At 37.8% G+C, this 21,063-nt stretch overlaps 1 protein-coding gene across 20 annotated transcripts in view; it reads right to left on the bottom strand.

Annotated features, from left to right (window-relative positions):
- Positions 1–21,063, bottom strand: part of FGGY (FGGY carbohydrate kinase domain containing) — a 284,157-nt gene that overhangs the window by 90,764 nt on the left and 172,330 nt on the right. For 19 of the 20 annotated variants that reach the window (XR_014885271.1, XR_014885273.1, XR_014885272.1 and 16 more), the window contains 4 exons: positions 18,928–19,140; positions 17,060–17,171; positions 15,307–15,458; positions 8,615–8,703 (listed from right to left, as the gene is read on the bottom strand). Coding sequence is in view for 16 of the 20 variants with exons in the window: in XM_085231838.1 (XP_085087964.1) it covers positions 8,615–8,703; positions 15,307–15,458; positions 17,060–17,171; positions 18,928–19,128 (554 nt within the window). In the remaining 4 variants the exon portion in view is untranslated. Of the gene's footprint in view, positions 1–8,614; positions 8,704–15,306; positions 15,459–17,059; positions 17,172–18,927; positions 19,141–19,819; positions 19,844–21,063 lie in introns of those variants that run through there. The other variant, XM_085231841.1, reaches the window with a different exon arrangement.

Raw genomic sequence — 21,063 nt, 5'->3', positions numbered from 1 at the left:
TCAGAATCCTACCATCGAAATTTAATTAAAGGTAGTAAGAAAATAAACAGCCTTTCTTGGAACGCCTTTGATTCCATAAGCACATACACATTTCATCCACTGAAAACTGAATTACAAGCTTTCATCTAACGAGCAGCTTAATGGAACAGCACTGGAATAAAGGAACGGGGGAAGGAAAAAACAAACCCTTGTCGATTTCATGTAACACGTTATATATTTATATAGCACTGGGCTCACTATCTGGGAACATCAATTTGTAAGCTACAATAAAAGTGCTCGCTATCTTAATGCGAGCAGAAGGCAAAGCCGGGGACTTGAACCGAATCAATAGCCAGATCTTACTTAATGTGCCAGATGGTCTACCACAAAGAAGAAATGACAGAACACGTGGAAGCATCTGCCTTCCTTAGAAGCATTCTTGAACGCACTGTATCTCTGATCTAAGATGATTTTTATATGCAGATGACAGGTCAAGCATAAAAGTACACTATTATAAAGGTTACAGAGCTGGCAAAGAAGTAGCATCACTTCTATGGACAAAGAATCGCTTTCTTTTGAAGTCTGGGTTGTCAGGATATTTACATTTCACAGTTAAAAGGCTCCTCTCTGGACAATATGAATGCTAAAACAAACAAGAGAAAAAGTCCTATGTAAGCTAATGCTACTTTAAAGAGATAATGTAAATCAACCCTGACATCATCAGTGTCATCCTAAAGCACGATGAGAATTTCCAGTGAAAGTTACTGACATTAAACAGATTTAGATAGCCAGCCAACAAAAATAAAGCAAACGTAAAACTAAACTGCCTTCCAGTCTAAGGCTGTTGCTTCAACCATGCATTACAGTGAAGAGGATAGGAGGAACACTCCGGTGGTAAAAAGCATTTGTTTGGGAAGTCTGGAGAAAGAATTGGTCTCAAACAAATAATTTCTAGTGTGAGCTATAAAAATACATACATCATTTGTAAGTTAGATAGAAAGCTGGACACCCAGCTCAATGCTTACAAAAATCTTACCCTTCAAATCACATGGCTGTTCTCCCATCCATAAAACAATCATGCCACCTTTTTACTTCAGAAGAGTATTCTAAGGCTGAAATGATTAAGATTCTTTCATATACAAGATATGGCAGAAGGGTAAATTATTTCTTCCTTTTTTAAATAAAAAGAAGTAGAAGGAGAGGAGAAGACTTATGGAACAATAAATTTAAGTGAGTTTAATACTTGTAAGCACAATATGTACTCAATGCAATGCACAGACTTCATCCTACATAGCTTTATTTTTTTCCTTCACTGGATGAGAACACTTCTGGAATGTTATTGTTTTCAGGGGGTGGTTTTTAAGAATTTACTGTGAATGCATGCATTATATATGTGCACAGTGAAACACTCCTGGGGCTGTAAATGACCCAAGAGTTCATAAACATGGCTATTTTCTTATCTGGTTCAAAGTTATGCAAGAAAGGAATTGTTGCACAGTTCTTGCTGAATGGAGACCCAATTTCATAAGGGACAAACGCTTTGCATGGGGCTTTCCACAACGTTTCACATAAGCATGAGTTCAAAGAAGATGACAGATTGTTTATAACATGTCTTGTACCATCGGGGTCTGATCCCTGATGGTGTTCTCAGAAGCTAAAGCAAAGGAAACATACACCCCCTGAACACAGCAAAGAACAGCAAAGAACCACGAGGACTGTTCAAAAAAAAAAAAAAAAGAAGAAGAGAACTGAAAGACAACGAGCCTCTCTGTGGTTTCTGCCTCGTCCTTCCCCAGAATTGAGTGCCATAAGATCACAACCTTATTTAATATCACCCCTCCCTCCCCCTCCTCCCCCACACACTTACAGAGAAGGACAGTTATCCAATGCTACCATTACTGAGCAAGTCAGCAAGCTAGATCTGAAGGACTCCTAACCACCTCTTTGCAAATGTTATTATGGGAAGATTATTATCTGACCCTTAGAGAAACTATTAATTAGTGTTCATGTGTATATTGCTCCTGCACAGGATCAACAATGAAAGGGTTGTTTAAGCAAAGCTCCTTTGCCTTCATGGAAAACTTTGTGTATGTACTTCTCATCAGCTCAAGTAAATGTTAATGACTATTTTGGAAAAATAAAAAACAAATATTTTCTAACGTACCATAGCATTCTTATTTAAAAGGCTTCTTACAAGGTAAGATGCTGTATTTCCAAACTGCAGAAATAAGACCTGCAGCAGCAATGAATATATGAACCCCAAATTTTATTTCCAAAAAGTGCTGGAGAATGTTTTAACCATCACACAGACACTCACATATACATGCACTCTCAAACTACCACACTAGGCAAGATCAGAGCTTAACAGCCAACAAAACACACATTCAATCCTTGAGATCATTTTCCTGAAATAGAAAACTACATATGTTTCTCAAATTTCACATCAAGCCACTGCACAGCCCGAACTGCAGGGGAGAGCAGAGCCAAGCCTGCTTTTGGGCTTGGGAGAGGATAAGGAACCTGAAAACAAGATGATTCCTTGGATTTTGCCACATTTCTTGTCCACAATCTAAACTTACAAACACCTCCGTTTAACAGCATTTCTAGCAGAGGCTGCTTATCAAGCAGTCTTTGCTTTGTCAAATTAAGACACATTGCCTTGGATTAGTGAGACTCCCTGAGTTCAAAATGACTTCATGGTTGGCTCAGAGTTCACTGTCTCTGTGGCAAGTTGCCAGTAATACATCTACTACTGCGCCTGCCCCCAGTCCTTTTCTATACTGACCTAGCTGACTTTTTTTTCCAGCAGCAAATGAACACAATAGAAAACTAAGGGCTAGATGCTGTCACAGCTAATTAAGAATCCTAACAACTTAAAAAAAAAAAATCAAAGTAGTAAATATTTAAAGATCTGAATTCAAATCCCTGAAATGCAATGTCTCAATGTATGTCAAAGCTGTTGGAAAGGGACAAGGCTGTTTTTCTTCTCTGCGCAGATACAGTTCGACACTATGAAGGGCTCCCGTTCTTGTGGAAAACACATTAAGTTTCTCTTGCTAATATTTTGTAAAGGGCATTTGTACAACAACAATAGCTAAAGCTTCCTGTTTGCCTGTATGCTTCCTGGCTTACATTAACGAGACCTGCTAACAATTTTCTTATTTAGCACACAGAGCTCTTTCAGCCTCCACCGACCCAAGGACAGCCCGTTTTTAAATTAATCATTAAGAAGAAAATATCGAGCAGTAACGGCTCACATTGCACCTGCCCTTCACATCCCTGATCATTTTTGCAGCTACACGCTTCCTATTTTCTTACACTGCATCAGTCTGTGTGTCACCAGACTCCAAAGAACATGTTTTGAATTTATTAAAAGCCTAATAGAAGTGGAATTCTGTCTTGTTTGGCAAAGGCATCGTCACAGGGACACTTGCTGTTGGCTTCAGGACAGGAAATTCGTGGCACTTTCTTTGTCTGATCCACAAAAACACCACCGCTTCCCTCCCAACCAGACCTTTGAGATAATCCCCCCTTCTCCAGAGACTTCTCAAAACAAGTCTCCACGTCTGAAGCCTTGGGTTTCATTTCATAAACAGGATGTAAAACCCGAGTGCAAATCAGGATACTGTCACTGCCACATGGGCTGCAGTGCTTATCAGCAAAACCTTCAGAATATTCCCAAGCCCCTTTCTTCACAGAGAGGGGTTTAATTTTTAGACCAGGCATCTCTAAGTAGGCACAATATATAAACAAGAAGCCAAACACCAGAATCCCAGCCAAAAGGTATACATTAGTCATGGCACAGCTAGGAAGGAAGGGAAGGGCAGAATCTGGTGTCTGTGCTGCTCCAGTTACCACATCTTTCTTACTTATTGCTCAATCCTTTAAAAGGCACAGACATCCTTCAGATAATCATCCAACTTACATCAGTCTGTCTCTTCTACAGCACCTCTAAACATCCCCTTCTCTTCCAAGCTTTTCCACTTTCAAAGCTTCTAGCCTATCTGGAGAAAAAGTTTGGTAAGGACTCTACTAATCATAGATGGAAAAGAAATACTACTCAAAGGGAAAAGAAAGTAACCTCACAGAATCATAGAATGGCTTAGGTTGGAAGAGACCTTAAAGGCCATCCAGCTCCAAACCCTGCAGTGGGCTGGTTGCCACCCAGCAGATCAGCAGGCTGCTCAAGGGTCCATCCTGCCTGGCCTCGGGCATCTCCAGGGATAGGGCATTAACCTAGTAACACTGTCTGTGTGTCAGCTTAACAGATGAAGAACAAGCATAAGAATGAAAAAGAATCAAATCCTCAAAAGGTATTCAGCAGTCTGAACACCTCCATAAATGCAGATTTAATTTGCTTATCCAAATCACGGAGGGAATAAAAACTTAAATCTTTGATCTCCCCAGATTCAAATATACTGAATATTAAAAGAATATACACTCCTCTCTCACAAACACTCATGGCATAATACTATTAGTTAGTTAGCTATGTGGTTCCTAGAAATCTTTAAGAACCATATCCATTTGTTTTTCAGTTTGCAGCCTGTAATTACCATAGCAGTAAGAACATCTTTCTTATAAAATTGACTTTCTCTGAACAAACTCAAGATCCTGAGATCTGTGTTTAAGACTGACTAGACAAGTATTTCCACAGGAAAATTACTTGGGCCACCACTCCTATATGAGATGACATCTCTACTAGATAAAAAATTACTTTCCCCAGCTATTAATACATTGCAGCGTGAGAACACACACAAAAAAAAATAGCTTTTGTACAAAAACTCACTTTGTTCCAACTTTTTTCTGCAGTTTTGGGAGCTACTTTAAAAGAGTCCTAAGTCTCTGTTTCTCCACTCATTCTGGCACTTCTTGAATCTTTATGAATGATTTGCCAGCATGTTCTTTAAAGACTGAATTATTCATCCTCAACCAGTGGCTTATAGCACAATGCTGGACACTCTCCACCTCAGTTACTGTCAAGTCTGACATTCTTCCCTGCATTTCCAAGTCCTCCTCCACAGGTTCACTCTCTTAGATTACCAATCATCTTAAACCATGTAAATCCAGCAGAGACCATCTCTATTTCCAGGCAGTGAGCTGGAAGTGGCTCTGAAACAGAAATGCTGTATCTAAATACACGACTTCAGAAATGTGTGTGTGAATTCTACCTGATACCACAGCTTAACCATATTCCTGTCTGCAGCCTAATCCTTCATGAGACATCAGAATAAAGACAGAATTGCAGAAGTGCAATTCTGATAAAAATACTTTGTCCATAATACAGTTATCTCTAAGTCAGTCAGATATTTATTTTGATTTTAAGATAACTTCAAAAACACCATATAAAGAAAAAGTGATCAGAGGTTGTAGATGGTGGGTGGAAGATAGCAGTGAGTCACACTCACCATGAGGAAAAGCGCTGAGCCTATAAAAGCACTGCTAGTATGTCTGAAAAAAACAGCTTTCTCCCCACAGCAGCACTTCTGCAATAAGACCTGAGTATTCTAGGGGCCAAACCAATGTTCCTTGTTGTAACCTTGGGGGCAGGAGAAGGAAAGTTGCAGTTTTCAAGCTATTAACCAGGGAGCTGTCAGGAAAGCTTTTTAATGCAGAAGAGTCAGCTTCTGGATCATTCAAAACAGCTGCATGGTCTTAAATTAACCCAAATGAGAAATAATAAGAATTGAACTCTTTTAATAGGAAATATTACAGGCAACAATCTTTTAAGAAAAGTAGGAATCAATGATTTGAAACTCACTCTTTGAAGTTCATAGGCAGATGCTATTCACTGAGATACACAGGCAGCACTTCTAAAGGGAGTAGGTAAAAATCTCAGAGTATGTTTAAGTCCCCATCCCTCAAATATTCTTACCTGAACTTTTTGCTAATTATATATCCACTGGAAAAAACTTCCCTTGGCAACAAGGCACCTCAGGCCAGCAGAATTGCTTGAAGGTGAAGGACAAATGATTTCGTATTCAGAAACATGAACCAATAGCTGCTTTCAAATACTTCAAATCCCGATCACACGCTGCTTAACTTTGTGCAGAGTAATCTCTCTGAAGCCAAAAAGACCACACAATGTTTTTAAATGATAAATACACACAAAATGTTTTAAGGAGCCACTTAAAAACATAAGGAAGCAAGAGTAAGAATTTCAACGCATGCAAAAATCCTTCTTACAGAAATGTCCCTGGAATTACTTGATTTTACCACCACCAAAACAGATTAAAAAAAATAAAATAAAATCTGTCTTCCACCAGGGTCAAATAATGTGTGATTCACAATGACTTAACACTGTGCCTTGCCCTGTGAATAGGCTCCTTCGTGCTCAAGGGAAAAGGTGGTAAAAATCTTACACACGATAAAATTCCACTTCCACAGTATTATGAAAGATAATATGCAGGATGAAATACTTCACTTCAAACTACATGGCAAATCTTAAGAAAGAAGTGTGCACAGGGGAAAGTGGAGGATGGGGGAAAAAAAAAATTAAAGTTTGATTCCAAGAAAAAAAATTCTTGTCCTTATTTTCCTATATTTTTTTTCCCTTTTATTATCACCTAAGACATTCCATTAGAGCTGAAATGATCAGTTGAATTTGGGGGAAGTGCACATTAAGGCAGCAAAGGACGATATACAAGGAACTACTTTATCCAAAATAGTATGATCTTTTTCCAACTGCTAAATTGGTAATAATAACAGTTATATTTTCAAGTCTGCAGGAAGGTGCCCTCCATCACCTCACACAGACTAAACTATGTTGGAAGTTAGGAAACAGGCTGGAGAGAGGGATTTCTTTAATACAGTACAGCTGCCTCTTTTAAAAACAAGAGGGACAGAATATGCTATGGGACAGAGGGGAAGAGCAGGAACCCTCTTCATTAATGCTAGAGATCCCTTTCCTCAAACAAGATAAGAATTCTGTTCCACTTATATCATTACTTTCTCTGGAACTATCTCCCTTTCTTTAAAAGTACATTCCAAATAATATTCGAGTCCAACCGCGCTTGGATCATATTCTATTTTAGCTTCTTCAGCCAGCAGCCCAAGGCAATCCTTTTATTATTTGCCCGCATTTCTCACATCAACTGTTAGCCATCCTAAGATCACAAAGCCAAATTCAACTGCCCTTAGTACAAACTTTCTATCAGCATCTCACCATGTATAATACAGAGATGTTCCTACATATAAGGACAAATAAAGTGTGTGTCCTATTAAACTTATCAGAGGACAAATTTAAAGAATCTGTAACCACATACATGTGCCGTTTAGGCATATCTGTTTCCCAGGTCATATCTTCTCAACTGCCTCAAAAAGGCTCTCTTAGGATAGAAAGCCAGGTTTCTCCCACACAACTGAATTTAAGTAGCACTTCATACGTATGATATTGATCATTATGGTCCTTTTCAACTCAGGCTATTCTATGATTCTATGAAGCACTCAAACTGTTTGTGGAAAAAAAGGCTGTTACCTTTCTCCACTTAGTCCCTGAGCAAAGGGTGCCAGCTCTAAACTGAAGTCTTGAGTATTTGTACAATATAGAGGTCCTATAGGGCTCAGCCTCTGGGAGCCTGGGATTTATCCTCCTGAAATTTGATTTGGGTCAGGTGACAGGTCAGCTTACTGCATCTTCTGAGTAAGAGTTCTTCTGCCATGCAGTTGATCACTGAACAGAATACAGTAGAATCTCACTATATTTGCAATACCACCTTTCAATTCTTTGTGTAAGAATTTACTAGCTTCCATTCTCTTCACTTTTTTATTCTTTCCTGGCAAAGTCAAACAGCATCTTTATATAATGCAAGATAGGTATTTAACAATAGCTGCCTATTAAGGAGACTAACCAGGGAGAAAGAATGCTCAAAAAGAAATGTATCTGATATGAATGTGTTTTCCATTCCCCCAACACTAAAACTAACTCCTTACAGCTTTCATTTTAGACTAACTTTTGCACAGATACAACTCCAGAGACTCCAATGGAAGTACCTGTGAACTGAGCTGGGTGTGGAATTGGGCCATAAGACTTTTTTTTTTTTTTTTTTTTAAGTTGACACTGTATCTCACTTCTCAGATGGAGGATTTGTTTACCTGCATGTGTATTTCACTTGTACTAATGTCACTTTAATCAAGATTTTAATGGAGTTCTCTCAAACACCGCTTTAACTTATCAGTTTAACTTATCAGTAAGCATTGTAGGCTGGTTTTAGTGAGTGTTTTACAATGAAGTAACAACTTTTAGATAGATTTTATAAGATTTCTTCCATACCCAAAAGAAGCATTTTGTTTCAGTTCTCAGAAAGTCAATAAATTAGTCAACAAAAATAGATTTCAAAGCATTATTAGAAGCTTATTTCACAATAACAAGAGCAATCATATTTATGTTCCAAAACAGAATATGAGACCAATTGACTAACAGTTGTAGCAACATACTGTATATGTGAATTACACTGCTCACAAGAACTGTGCTCAGGAATGTACAATGGAAGCAGGAGATAGGTTCAAGATGTTTTGGAGCAGACTGAATTACAGACAGATGTATGTAACAGCATGTCCAGTCAAAATGAATTAAAGCAGAAACGCACATAAGAAAATAGACTAAGATGACTAAACCATCCTGTTACAATTACCATACCTTGCAGTGACACCTGTGGCTTTCCAAGATAAGAAATCCGGAAGATCAAAGAAGTAGCCTGCTTTCTCCCAGCATGACTCTTGTAAGTTCTAACAAAAAAAAATATATTAGAGAAATACAGATATTTGAAGCCAGACATGATCACATGCTTCTTTTAATGGCAATTAAGAAAAATGTTGTGTGAAAATCGTAATTTTTCCAAATTCAATATTCTGATCTCTCTCCATATTCCTGCACTGCTCACATTGTAGTGATTTACTGTCCGAGTCCTTTTCCCACCACGAATTGATAATAAGGCTTCGCAAGAAAGTTAATGGAGGCACATAGTTCAGATCAATAGCATGGGATCTTTCAGTTCCCTGTCAGCTGCTCAGTGTCAGAGCAGGCAGGCACAAAATCAGTAGACAACTCACTTCAAAAACATTTGCTCGAAGCATGCCTTACTTTCTAAAATAAACCATTTTATATTTATTATTTCTGAATTTTAAGTGCAGGAAGAAAACAAATACCTCTGTGAGCACAGAACAAAGCTTTACAAACTATTAGGCCAGTTGATCAAAGCAAGTAAGAATCTGTAAGCTTTCTGCGAAGCTTCACCCTCCCAAATTGCTTTAAAAATCTCCAACAGTTTTCTAAATAACTGAAACAGTGGCTCATCTAAGAGTACATCCTAGGTGGGGTCTCTAGGGCATGGAGATCTGTTAAGTGGCACAGTTTCAGCACAAACACACATTTGGTCAACAGTTGCATCTAGTAGGCTATGACAGAGTCGGAGAGGTACTCGAGAAGTAAGATGGGAAATTATTTTGGGCTTCATCTCTATAGAAGAAATCTAAGGGGTGATTTGCTTGCCATACTGTGTATTTGGATTTCATATCCTACCATTTTCATCTCCCCTTCATAAGCTCAGGCAAAGGCAATTATAAAAGATTATACAAGATTGCAGATGCAAAGGATTTTTAGAAAAGTGGAGTATTAAACACTAAGAGTCTTAATAGCTTACTGCGTTAAAAAAAGACTGATGCAACCACAACTTTTAAACAAAATGTACAAGCTTTGCATGCTTGTTCCAAACTTGAGTGTAGCTTACACACTAGATGTAGATGGCTACTACTTCAAATTTAACTTTGTATGTGAAATGCAAAAGGCGCTCCTTAGCTTAATATATAGGTCATTCATCCTATTTCCATCATAGAAACTGTTCAGCATTGGTCTTTAAGAAGCAACAGAAGTAGATCAACTATTAGTGTTAATCATAAAAGATATTAGATTAAGAACAACTGTGCCCTTCAAGCAAATCTGTTTTATCAGAGATACTCACCGGGTCCTTATTCTATTACTTGGGAAATTCCCAAAAGCCACACGTTAGTGACATTAAAGTATTTAGTTTCATGAACATCCAAATGATTCATTCTTTGCCATCGCAATGCTTTGTCATCACTAATTAGTAAAGAAAGACAAAAAACCATAGCATATCCTTATGCTTTTTCCAAACAAGTTTAAAAAAAGTCTCCATGTTTTTGACATTCACTTAAGTCAATTTAATTTATTTTTACTCATAGTCAAATCTGTGACCACATTAAAAGCACGATGGAAAAGATCCGGGAACATTCCCAGTACTGTATTCATACCCTGCATCTCAGCCATCAAGCTCACTTCTAAAGAAACACATTCAACCTTTCAACTGAGGGGTACCCATGGATGCTTCTTTCTTTTAAAAAGAAAACAATCACAGAATTGCAGGGGTTGGAAGAGACCTCCAGAGATTGAGTCCAACCCTCTGCTAGAGCAGGAACCCTACAAAAGGTTGCACAGGGAGGCATCCAGCTGGGTCTTGAGTGTCTCCACAACCTCTTCGTTGCCCAGAAAATACAACTCTTCTCAACAGTTATTCAGAATTATCTGGAGATTTTAAAGTAACTGTGGGTAATGAGTTTAAGAATTATGAAGCACAGAATTTTTCAATCTTCCTAGACAAGAAGGATAAAAGTGAGAGGTAGGGAGAACTGGTACAGAGGTCAAGAAATAAGTAGAGGAGGCCATTTCTGCCAAGTCAGAAGATTATCATGAAGCCATGCCACACAATTTTGTTTCATGTTATGCATACTGCTCACCTATGAGTTGGGCTGAAATGCACACACACGTAGAACTTCACATGAGCTTTTCTACGCAACAGGATTTTTCAGAAACACATAGAGGAGTGCTCTCCTTGAGAACGAGGAAGAAGCTTTCAGATTTGTACTTCAGTGCTTTGTTGAGGTAGTTTATTTCTGTATTGGAAACTTTTTTAGCTTTTACTAGCTTTATTATTTTCTTGTAAGATTAAGTGATCATCAGACAACTACAAATAGTGAAAATGCTTTTCCCCCCACACCAGAACTAAAATATGTATACAAACAGCAAAACTTCCCTGACTTTCATAATTGCTAATAGAGACTAAATGTGAATTGGAAAATACTAAACATCATTACAGACAGCTTTTACATCCAAACTCTTTTGGCCACTGGATTAATTTAAGAGGGGTTTGAAGTAGAACTTACGATTTAGCACAGGGCATTGGCCTGTATTTCATGGCTACTTATCAGTCAAAACCCACACATTCTGAAACCATCCCAAATTGGTGTGTGAGAAACCTAGATTAAAACCAGCAGAGACAGATGGAATCAGAAAGATTTTACCATTTAGAGTAAAAAAAAAAAGTTGGCATGAGCATTCAAGTTCCATATCAGGTCAAGATCTAAGTCATCTGAAAATGAGACACGCTCACTGAATAATAGTCTGCTTTTCCCAACTCAACCTGAATTTTGAATCCCAATCTCCTAGGCAATCTGCATGAACAGACTGAAGACAATACACACACTCATGGGGATATAAAAAACTGATGTTCCACACCCTATTCCAACTCAGACAAAGCAAGAACTTAGAACTTACATCTCTCATGCCTCAGAACTAATGCCAAACCATGTGATAGAGCCCTTCTCAGACACCCAAGATAAACTGTAGGCACTATTAAAATCATTGCTGGAGCCAGGGCTGCAGACTGATCGGTTTTGCTACGGTTTTACCCCCTCCCTTCCCCCCACCACCAAAAAGCTCAAACCACCAACTGAATCACCCAATTCATTTTAAGGCCTTAAACGTGTTCTTGGGGCTAAGAGGCCACCTTAGAAAGTAAGCTGTAAGGATAAGGCTACTGTCAAAGGTGGAAAACACTGCTTTGGTGCATCACATTGTCTCCACAATCAAGACACTGTCTTAGATATCTGCAGGTGTTTCCAAATCCATGAGGCAGCCTCAGAGTAACACTAAAAGTCAGGCAAATATCATAGTCGAGGCCAGACATTGCCACGTGCATGACAGAAACACAGACCAGGGCTATCAAAGGCTGAGTAAGCTGGAGCTGTAAAAAGGGATGAAGGACAATCTGTGGGAATGTTCATAAACATCATCACATTGTAGCAGAGTTGAGAGATTCTCAGAAGTGCAGATGTTTCAATCATTCCAGCTGTTAATCCTCTTTTTTTTTTTTTAAAGACTATTTTGCTTGATTAGTAACTGCTACTAAAAGCTCGACTGAACAGTCCAAAGTACAATCTATGCAAACATGTCTAAATTATGTATGGATTTTGATAGCAAAAAGCTGTTAAAGCATTTATAAACAGTCCTTATCAAGAGTTCAGTTTCAAACCCAGTAGCTTGGATTCTTTTCACTAAACATGGAGTTGAGAGCTTTTTATTGGTAAAATCTTACCAGTTGCATTCAACAAAACAAAATCAGCTGCAAATGTAATAAAGAAGAGGACATGCATGAACAAATATGTTGCTGCCAAGCTAATGCCCCTCCATAGCCAGGAAAATACATGTTTTAATTATTTCTGCAAATTATCCCATTGGCTGGTAAAGCTGCAAGTTACGGGTGTACAAGAACAAACTAAAAGAATGATGATGCATAAAAATGTGGCTGTATCTGAAGATGTGAATAGAAAGATCACTGAGCAACATGCCATTAAAAATATGAAGAAAATAAACTGAGAATTATCAATTTTAGTTAACAATTGCAAGGGACTTCTGCTAGTCATTCACTCTGATATTTTTTTTTTGCTGTAGGGAGGATCTTCTTTGCTCTTACCATACTTAAATATGAGGTGTGAAAATACACTATAGGAAAACTGCATTCCATTTGGGGACAGTTACCAAGCAAATACCTATTCCCTGTTCAGCACGCCCCACCCATCTGGAATATGCCACAGCATATGGGATGAATGTTTTTTAGAAATAGCTGATTTGTAATGCCATTAATATGACAAAAATGTAACAAGCATCCTCCTGTTTTGGCACAAGCCACAATCAAATCTCCAGCCAAAAATTAGTAAACAAGATTCTTTCTTCTGCTACTTTGGGGAAAAAAAAACGCTAACATTAATTCCAGAGCAGAACCAACAGTATCCCCAGACCTTGCAAAATAGTTCTAAAAACAATAGAAATCTAAGGAAATTATAGCAAGGAAAGAGAATTACCTGGTTATTCTGAGAGATCCAGTAACTAAGGACTACTTTCTTTTTCACTTTAGTTTACATTTTTACTTATCTTACAGAGTTCAGGAAGACTTTGTCAGCATTATCTTTCAGCTGGTTTCTAAATATTTGTGAAAGGATAATGATATTTTTTTTTCCAACTTTATCTACAACATTCCACACTCTCAATTCAGCTAACAACATTCCAAATTCAAATGCGACTGTACCTACAGAAAGTAGATTTAAAAGAAAAATAAAGTATTCATTTTGGTTTGCATATACTGCAGATTTAACATTTAAATGGACCCTCTCAGCACACAAGGGGCAAAGAAACAAAGTGCTGCTCCTAAGTGAGCCACAAATGTTAACAAAAAAGCCCCAGAAGCTTATCCAGCAGCTGCATTCAGTTGATCATTTACTGCAAAATGACCTACACACAAACTTCACAGGCAGAGCTGACTTTGCCATATGAGCATCTATCTTCAGATATCAGGACACTCCAATTAATTTCATGTAGACCAGCCTCTGGATGCCAGGGCATAAAGTGATTCATCAGTGCTCAAACTAAATTGAATGTAAGCTAATACAATTCAAACAAAAGATTGCAAACAAACCTATTAGGTCCTCCACAGTTTGGTTTCTTAATTTGAAATCAAAATGTGATAGAGTGAAATAATTAAGTGTATAGAATATGCTCTGAAGCCTCTCAACTTTCTAATTGTTCCTAATCTCTGTACAGTGAAAATGTAAAGCAATTAAAAGAAACACAGATAAAATACTACATGGAAAAGAAAATCAAGAAGAAGCTGAGGAGTATAACTCGCAATTTGGATGAATAACTGCAACAGCCCTCCAGAAATAAATACAAGTTATTTATAACAAGAAAATTACAAGAAATAAAGACCAGTATCTACTTCTTGTATAATTAATTCAGCTCACTCATCATGGTGAGGTCATCTTCAGTGTAAATTCTAGTAAGAAAAGATGACAAATGGAAAGCACAGTTAGGTCATCTCCCCCTTCTCCTTTCTCTTCATTACTTTCAGAAGTTCACAGTAAATTTGATAAGTGATATTCTTTAGGAATACCTAAAATTGTTTAAGTGATAATTCAAATAATAGAAATTCCTTTCCAGAAATACAAGGTCAGGTAATGATAGGGGAGATTTAGGATAGGTGTCAGGAAGAAGTTTTTCACTGAGAAGTTGTTGAGGTGTTGGGTTGAAGTTGCAGATGCTCCATCCCTGGAGGTGTTCAAGGCCAGGCTGAATGGGGTCCTGGACAACCAATTCTAGTTGACTAATCTAGTGGGTGGCAACCCTGACTGCAGCATGGGGTTGGTGTTCAATGATCTTTGAGGTCCCTTCCAACCCAAGGCACTGCACTGAAACTGGCAGAAAGTAATCTACATTTGGCTAAGGATCAACACCAAACGTAAAATCAGACTAGAGGAGGTTTTGAGAAATTTGAGTGGTGAGCATTTTTTCTTTTCTCTGACAGTTATTGTTAAAAACACAAGAAAGAAGCAGAGTTCCACATTTCGAACAGAGCATCTTCCTTCTACAGATGATCTACTTCCTAGAGACAACATGCAACTAAATCACTCAGCTTCTTCTTGGAAAGCTGATGAAGCTCAAACTAGATTGCCCTGTGAGCAGCCAAAGACATCACACATTCCCTCACTGTTGGATGCAATGTCTCAAAGGCAGTAGTACATCCAGCAAGGATGCCCAGTGCTGAGCCACTGCTGCTTTCACACTGATGCAAAAAACCAACCCAGAAGTAGAACCTAAGCCCTTTTTAAGCATGTTCAGCTACAGTATTTTAAGCATGTATACAGCTCCATAACTAAATGCTAGGATATTTCCAAGACACATTCATTACCTGCACCGAAACTACTAAATACATCTGGTCTTAAAATCACATAAGAAAAGCATATCAAAAGTTTTCATTTGAGAAAAACTGAACCTCACTAAAATTAATCTCTAAATAATCAAGAGGTAAAAAAAAAAATCTCAAAACATCTTCATCACATCTTAAGGCTGGCCTTACTTTGCACATCTCTGAACTCAGAAGTAAGGTCAAAGAACTTCATTTCTGAAATATCATTCTCAGGCATTAACAAATATAATGATATTAATCATTATTAAAAATGCTATGCAATCTTAGAGGTACTCACTTCCTTTATCCACAACAACTTAGGAGGCTGCATTTCCACAGACATCACTCCCCCAACATATCTCAAAATCCTGTGTTGCGTTGCATTGATGCGGTCTACTTGACTGACGGCACGATGGTCCATCCACATAATAACATTCCTGTTATTTTGCCCTTTAAAAGACAATAAAATAAAACAAAGATTGTTTTAGCTCCTGTATAACTCCACCACAAGACTGTCTGTTACTAGGCTGTAAGCTGCTTCATACTTATACATGGAAAACTCAAGTACTTAAATGTGCTAATAACTCTCAGTAGATAGTTACAGATAAAATTCTAGCCAACTTTTAAGGCATGCTGAGGGCTGAGAATGCCCTGAGATTGAAACTAGTCAGGCTTGTGAGAGTCCAACAACGTGACAAGCGATGCTCTTGTAAAGTATGGTTCATTCAAATAACCCAAACTACTGGGCATGGTACACATTTATTTTAAAACAAAAAAAAAAAAACAAACATTTTTAATTCCTAGTCACTAAAATACGACAAAATCTGAGCAAATAAGTTATAAATTGAAATGAACTTTGCCAGTCAACTAATTATAGAGTAATAGGGATCCTTTTTCCTATTCTATAGTTAAGAGAAAACTACCCTAATTTCTTTCAAAAATACTTTCATGTCTGTAGTTGACTATGTTATATTTTGAATGTGGAAGGCAAAAGCATTCAGCAAGTCTGTGTAACACATCAGAATTAAAAGCAAAAAACATTTTAATTAAATTAACCTACAAAAGACCTACTAAACAGGTGAAGGGAAAATCCAAGTGACACTTCACATTACTCTCTTGCTGAGTACAGTGCACACTCAACTCCACAGAAGAGCCACTCATGCATTTCAATCTTGAAAACATACTCCAAGACAAGTCAGGTCTATGAGGAACAATGCTACACTAAATATGGATTCAAACAATTTAGACCTCCAAAACTGCCTGAAATGAGTTTAGTGCATGCCCAGTGTGACAGTATTCTGTCTATTCTTGTCTTATCTTTGATATCATTGTTTAAAGCCCAAGTTCTTGAGGATATTGTACAGCAAAAAGTGAGAACTGAATTTGACTCAGTAGACCAAAATAGCCCTAGACATCATCAGATGCTGAACAGATCAAAGACTCTCAAACCGAAAAATAATCTTTCCTAAATTTAGCAAAGGACATTTTGGGGACAAAGCTGTTGCTTTTTTTTTTTTTTTTTTTTTTTAAGAAGTATAGGAGATGACAAATAAATGTGAGAATAGAAAGGGTAAAGCAACAGAACTGTGATTATGGCTATGTAACTACTGAATTAGCAGCCTCCCAGTCATAAATGGGATTGTGTGAGGGGGAAAAAAAAGGCTTCTGAAGTATCGACTTAAAAATTAATAAAAACTTAAATTTCTTTTTAGAAAAAGGTACCAGATTGTTTCAGAGGTTTAGCTCTGTTCTAGACAAAGACAGAACACCAGTGTAATAAAAATACACAAGTTCAACCTCTGCTTGCAACTCTATGACAGAAAAAGCAGTCAGGCTACACTAATACTACATTTCTAGCATTCCTTAAGCCAGTGTGGGCAGGTATTCACACGCACAAGAAAAGCCATGATTAATAAGGATGAATGAGGATGAAACACCTAAAAATTGAAAATGAGCAGAGACCTCTAAGAGGCAGCCCCTCTGATCCAATATGAAGGAGTTTGGTGTTAGGATGCCAAACAGAAAGCAATTCATCTCACTTTTTGTCCTACCTTGTGAGTTGACTGCCAAAGGTTGGAACTTTTTATCCACGACAACAAGGGAGCACGTAGCATCAAATCCAATCCCTCGAATCTGGCTGGCATCAACACCACAGATGACTTTCTGCAAATACATAAAACATACACAAATACAAAGAAATCCATATATATGGCCTACCATGTGAACTAATGAGCACAGAAAACAAGTTAGAAATACAAACTCAAACTACAAAAATTTAGAGATTCAGTATTCCTTAATATCTCAATCTGAATGCTAATAAAAACGTAGCACACTGCCAAAATTTGGTTTTCAGAAGTGTATTCAAACGTACATGAAAAGCTCTTAAATAGGCTTCGAATCTTTCTAGCACTGTTATTTCTTTTCTAAAAGTTCTGCTGCATATGAAACCTAGAGACAGGATTATGCATTTCCATCACTTACTTCACTTGTTTGCTACCTGCAAACTGAATGATCTTATGGAACTGCTCTGGTAATACTGTGTCATAGTTTTTATTACAAAATAAAGGGTCCCAAAAATAAATTGCTGTCAAGTTGGTCAAAACCTAAAGCAGTGCTAATACATCTGTAATGCAAACCTTTTCAGAAACTCTGCTACCAAGAGTTTGGAAAGCTTACGTTCAGAAAATAATCTGAAAAACTCATCACCCCCAAAAGATCTGAACTTCAAGGCTTCAAGCAGCACTGGAGAAAAATATATAATACCCACATGGATCAAGTGCCATGTAAAGTTCCAAGGCATCTAAAATGTAACGCAGTAATAAATTGCCACTTCTCAGCAACAATAAAAATATCATTATCTTAATTAGTACTATAACGAAAGACTTCAGACTTGCAACAGTGCCAGTGTCTTAGTGGTTTCGTAAAGCCAAGGTTCCAGAGACCATATTTTAATTGCTTAAATATAAGATTGTATTTAAAGATCAAGAAAAAAGCAATTCACAAAGAAAAGCCAAATAACTTGCTCTGTCTGTAATATCAAGCTGCTTTCCTTGTCATTCCTGTCACACTACTCTTCTCCTTCCCCTCCCCTCACCACTTGTCTCCTTCATCGCAGAAAATTTCTGCAGAGCCAAGCTCACTGAAATTTGAAAAGGCTGACCAATAGCAAGAGAAAGAGCAAACTGCCCATCTGCAAATTACAAAGCATATCATGAATACTTAAAAAAATAACCTTAGATCATGGAGCAGGCTGTGGCTTTATTACAGAGGATGAAATAGTCTGCATGTAGACTGCCAAGCAAGGTCAGTCATTTACCACCACCATGTACAGGTGAATCCTTGGATCCCTTATAATTAGGTTTATTTCAGACTATTTTTAAGCTTGATACTATCTACAAATACATAAAATTTCTTTCAGTTTTATAACACCAGACAGATGTCATAATGGGGATCACAGGTGATGGTGCCTCATATGATGTCTATCCATAAAATAGACTGAATTTCTATAATAACTGCTCCTTTTTGGCTGCAGTGCAACACCACACACACCTCTAAAGGTGCATTATCAGTTCTGAGCAACTTCCACTCCTCAAAGAAACTGTTTGTGGCTAAAACATGCAGCAGTGGAACAAAAATCCCTGATGTGAATCCCAAAGACAGTGGAAAAGTCCTCCTTTAGATCTAACATAAAAAGGAAAGCTTTCCTCCTCTTTTCAGTTATCACTCTGGCCTTCTGCTCCTCACATAGATAACAGGCACTACATATCCTAAAGTGCCTAGAATGTATGAAGGTGGTTCCATGTTATAGAGAAACACGGCAGAACTGAATATTAAAGGCCAGTGACCGAAAGACTTCCAACTTCCAAAATTTGAAGTGCTGTTTGAAACTCATCTCCTTCATTTCTTTTCCTTCAGGTACCTTGGTGACTGCACAACAAGCAGCCCATATGTCAGCAGAGGATTGTTCATAGTGGTCTGGTTGAGGTTCCCAGATTTGTATTGGTTGTTCTGCGTGCATCACTACTGTCCCAAACTCATCTACCAGAGCAGCACGAACACTTGCTGATCCAACATCAATTCCAACATAGTATTTCACTGAAGTCTGGCTCTCACTGTGCATTTTCAATAAAGCCTGTGAGGAAAAATAAAGTAAACAAATAAACAAAATGAGCTTAAAAAACAGATAAGATGACAAGCAAAGTTATGCTGAACAGGAAACGAGATGCTGCTTAAGTGCTTTGTTTGGTAACTTCTTTGCAGCAAGTCTTCACATAGCATTTCTCAATTAATTTGAGTTTTCAGGTCTTGGACAAGTTATTCTGTTTTTATCTCCAATGTTTGGAACTGGTTCTAGGGAACCTAAGGGGGTTGGACTGAATGATCTCCAGAGGTCCCTTTCAACTCCTAGGGTTCTCTGATTCTGATTGCATCTAAGTTGCGTGGCACAAAAGTTCCTGAAACGCAAGAAGTGAATTTGCATGTAAGATCATGCACGCTCTGATAAAGCTCATGCATACACACAAGGAACTGAGCAGTAGTCATACACTATCAAATCTGTATAAAGGGAAAAAGAAAGAAAGAGGGAGCAAATGAAAAGTTCTAGATGCAAACTCAGCAGTAACTGGGAGTTGATACCTTACATGTTCAACCCAGATGCTCCTGAGCTTTCCTGAATTTTGGCAGATGGGAAAGCTGCTAACAAGCAGTAAATTGGATTCACTTGTGAAAAAGACAGGAAGTAACACCTCAGCCATGTCAATGCATCGATGCAAACAAATTAGACTCCTGAAGCTGTGAAAGGGGTTGTGTACCTGGCTTCACTGAGCTCTGAACTGAAGCAAGATGAGGAGGCAGGAGCCGATGCCTCCCATGTAGCCAACAAGCCAAGGAGTGGCAAATCACTGCTGGACGAGACAGTGAGTCAGGCTGAATTCTGCAGAGTCTGAAAATCGTTTCCTCCTCCCCCCAAAAAGTGGTGTGATGCTGAGAATTCAAATAACTAAGTGACAACCTGGCACATCTTACCCAACTTTGAGCCTTGCAAGAAAAAGAAAAAAAAAAAAACAACTGAAAAATAAACTGCTTAGGTTTTTAAGAGCTATGCACTAGGAATCCACATGATTTTAAAGACTTAGAAAATAATTTGCTAAAATTACTTCATTAAGTTATGAGAACATCCCAGGAAATGTGTGCCTGCTTACTGGCAACCTAAAAGAACAAAGTGAGCCTAAATCGATTGATTTAATTATTCACAGTGAGTTGCTTACTTCACTGTATCACATTTAAATAAATGACCTTTTTATATAGTGACAAATGCACTGTACTTAATTTCTAAGCTTGCCCTTAATTAATAGTTAACATTAACATTTAATCAATCTGGGAAGTGTTAATTAAGAGCTGATACAAAGTATTTGATAGGTATCACATCAGTGCTTGTATGAATCTCCTACCAAAACTCAGCATACAGAACTCAGCTGGTGCTTTGAGAAAAGAAAAATATCAATTATCATTTGGTCATTTATAGAGCAACAAAACAGCTGTACCTGAAATCAGCCCAGTTATCCCAAGCAAGTGACCTGGATGACATCTGTTTGTAAAAGACTGGTTGTTTAGGGAGCAAGGACATGTGAGAAGGGGGAAAGATTCTGAAAGTTCTGCTTAGCAGAACAATAAGGTTGTTAGCACTTCAAATTAAGCCTAGATATGAGTTTTTGGCAATAACTGATTTTACTGGCTTAGTATATGCAAAACACGATAGAAAAAGCATTGGAGCCCAAAACTCTTAGACTTCTTCTTATCTTCAGACAGTAACAGCTGATCATACAGCCAAGTCAATTGCTCTCCATTTCAGAAGTAACGTTTGTACACCAAAGCAGCTATCACACAGCATTCTGCATGCACAAAGTAGGGTTACTAGGGCAAGTTGTACACATCATTGCTTTAAAAAAATCTGCTAAACAAACTAGACTTAAAAAAAAATATATATGTATATCAAAGCTAGAAGGTACACTGTAGTATTGATAGAAACCCTAACCACTCTCCTTCAGCATCCTGA

Source organism: Meleagris gallopavo, chromosome 10 (genome assembly GCF_905368555.1).
Source record: "Meleagris gallopavo chromosome 10, MGAL_WU_HG_1.1, whole genome shotgun sequence".
In the NCBI taxonomy this organism is placed as follows: domain Eukaryota; kingdom Metazoa; phylum Chordata; class Aves; order Galliformes; family Phasianidae; genus Meleagris; species Meleagris gallopavo.
This window is presented reverse-complemented; position numbering and strand designations above follow the sequence as displayed.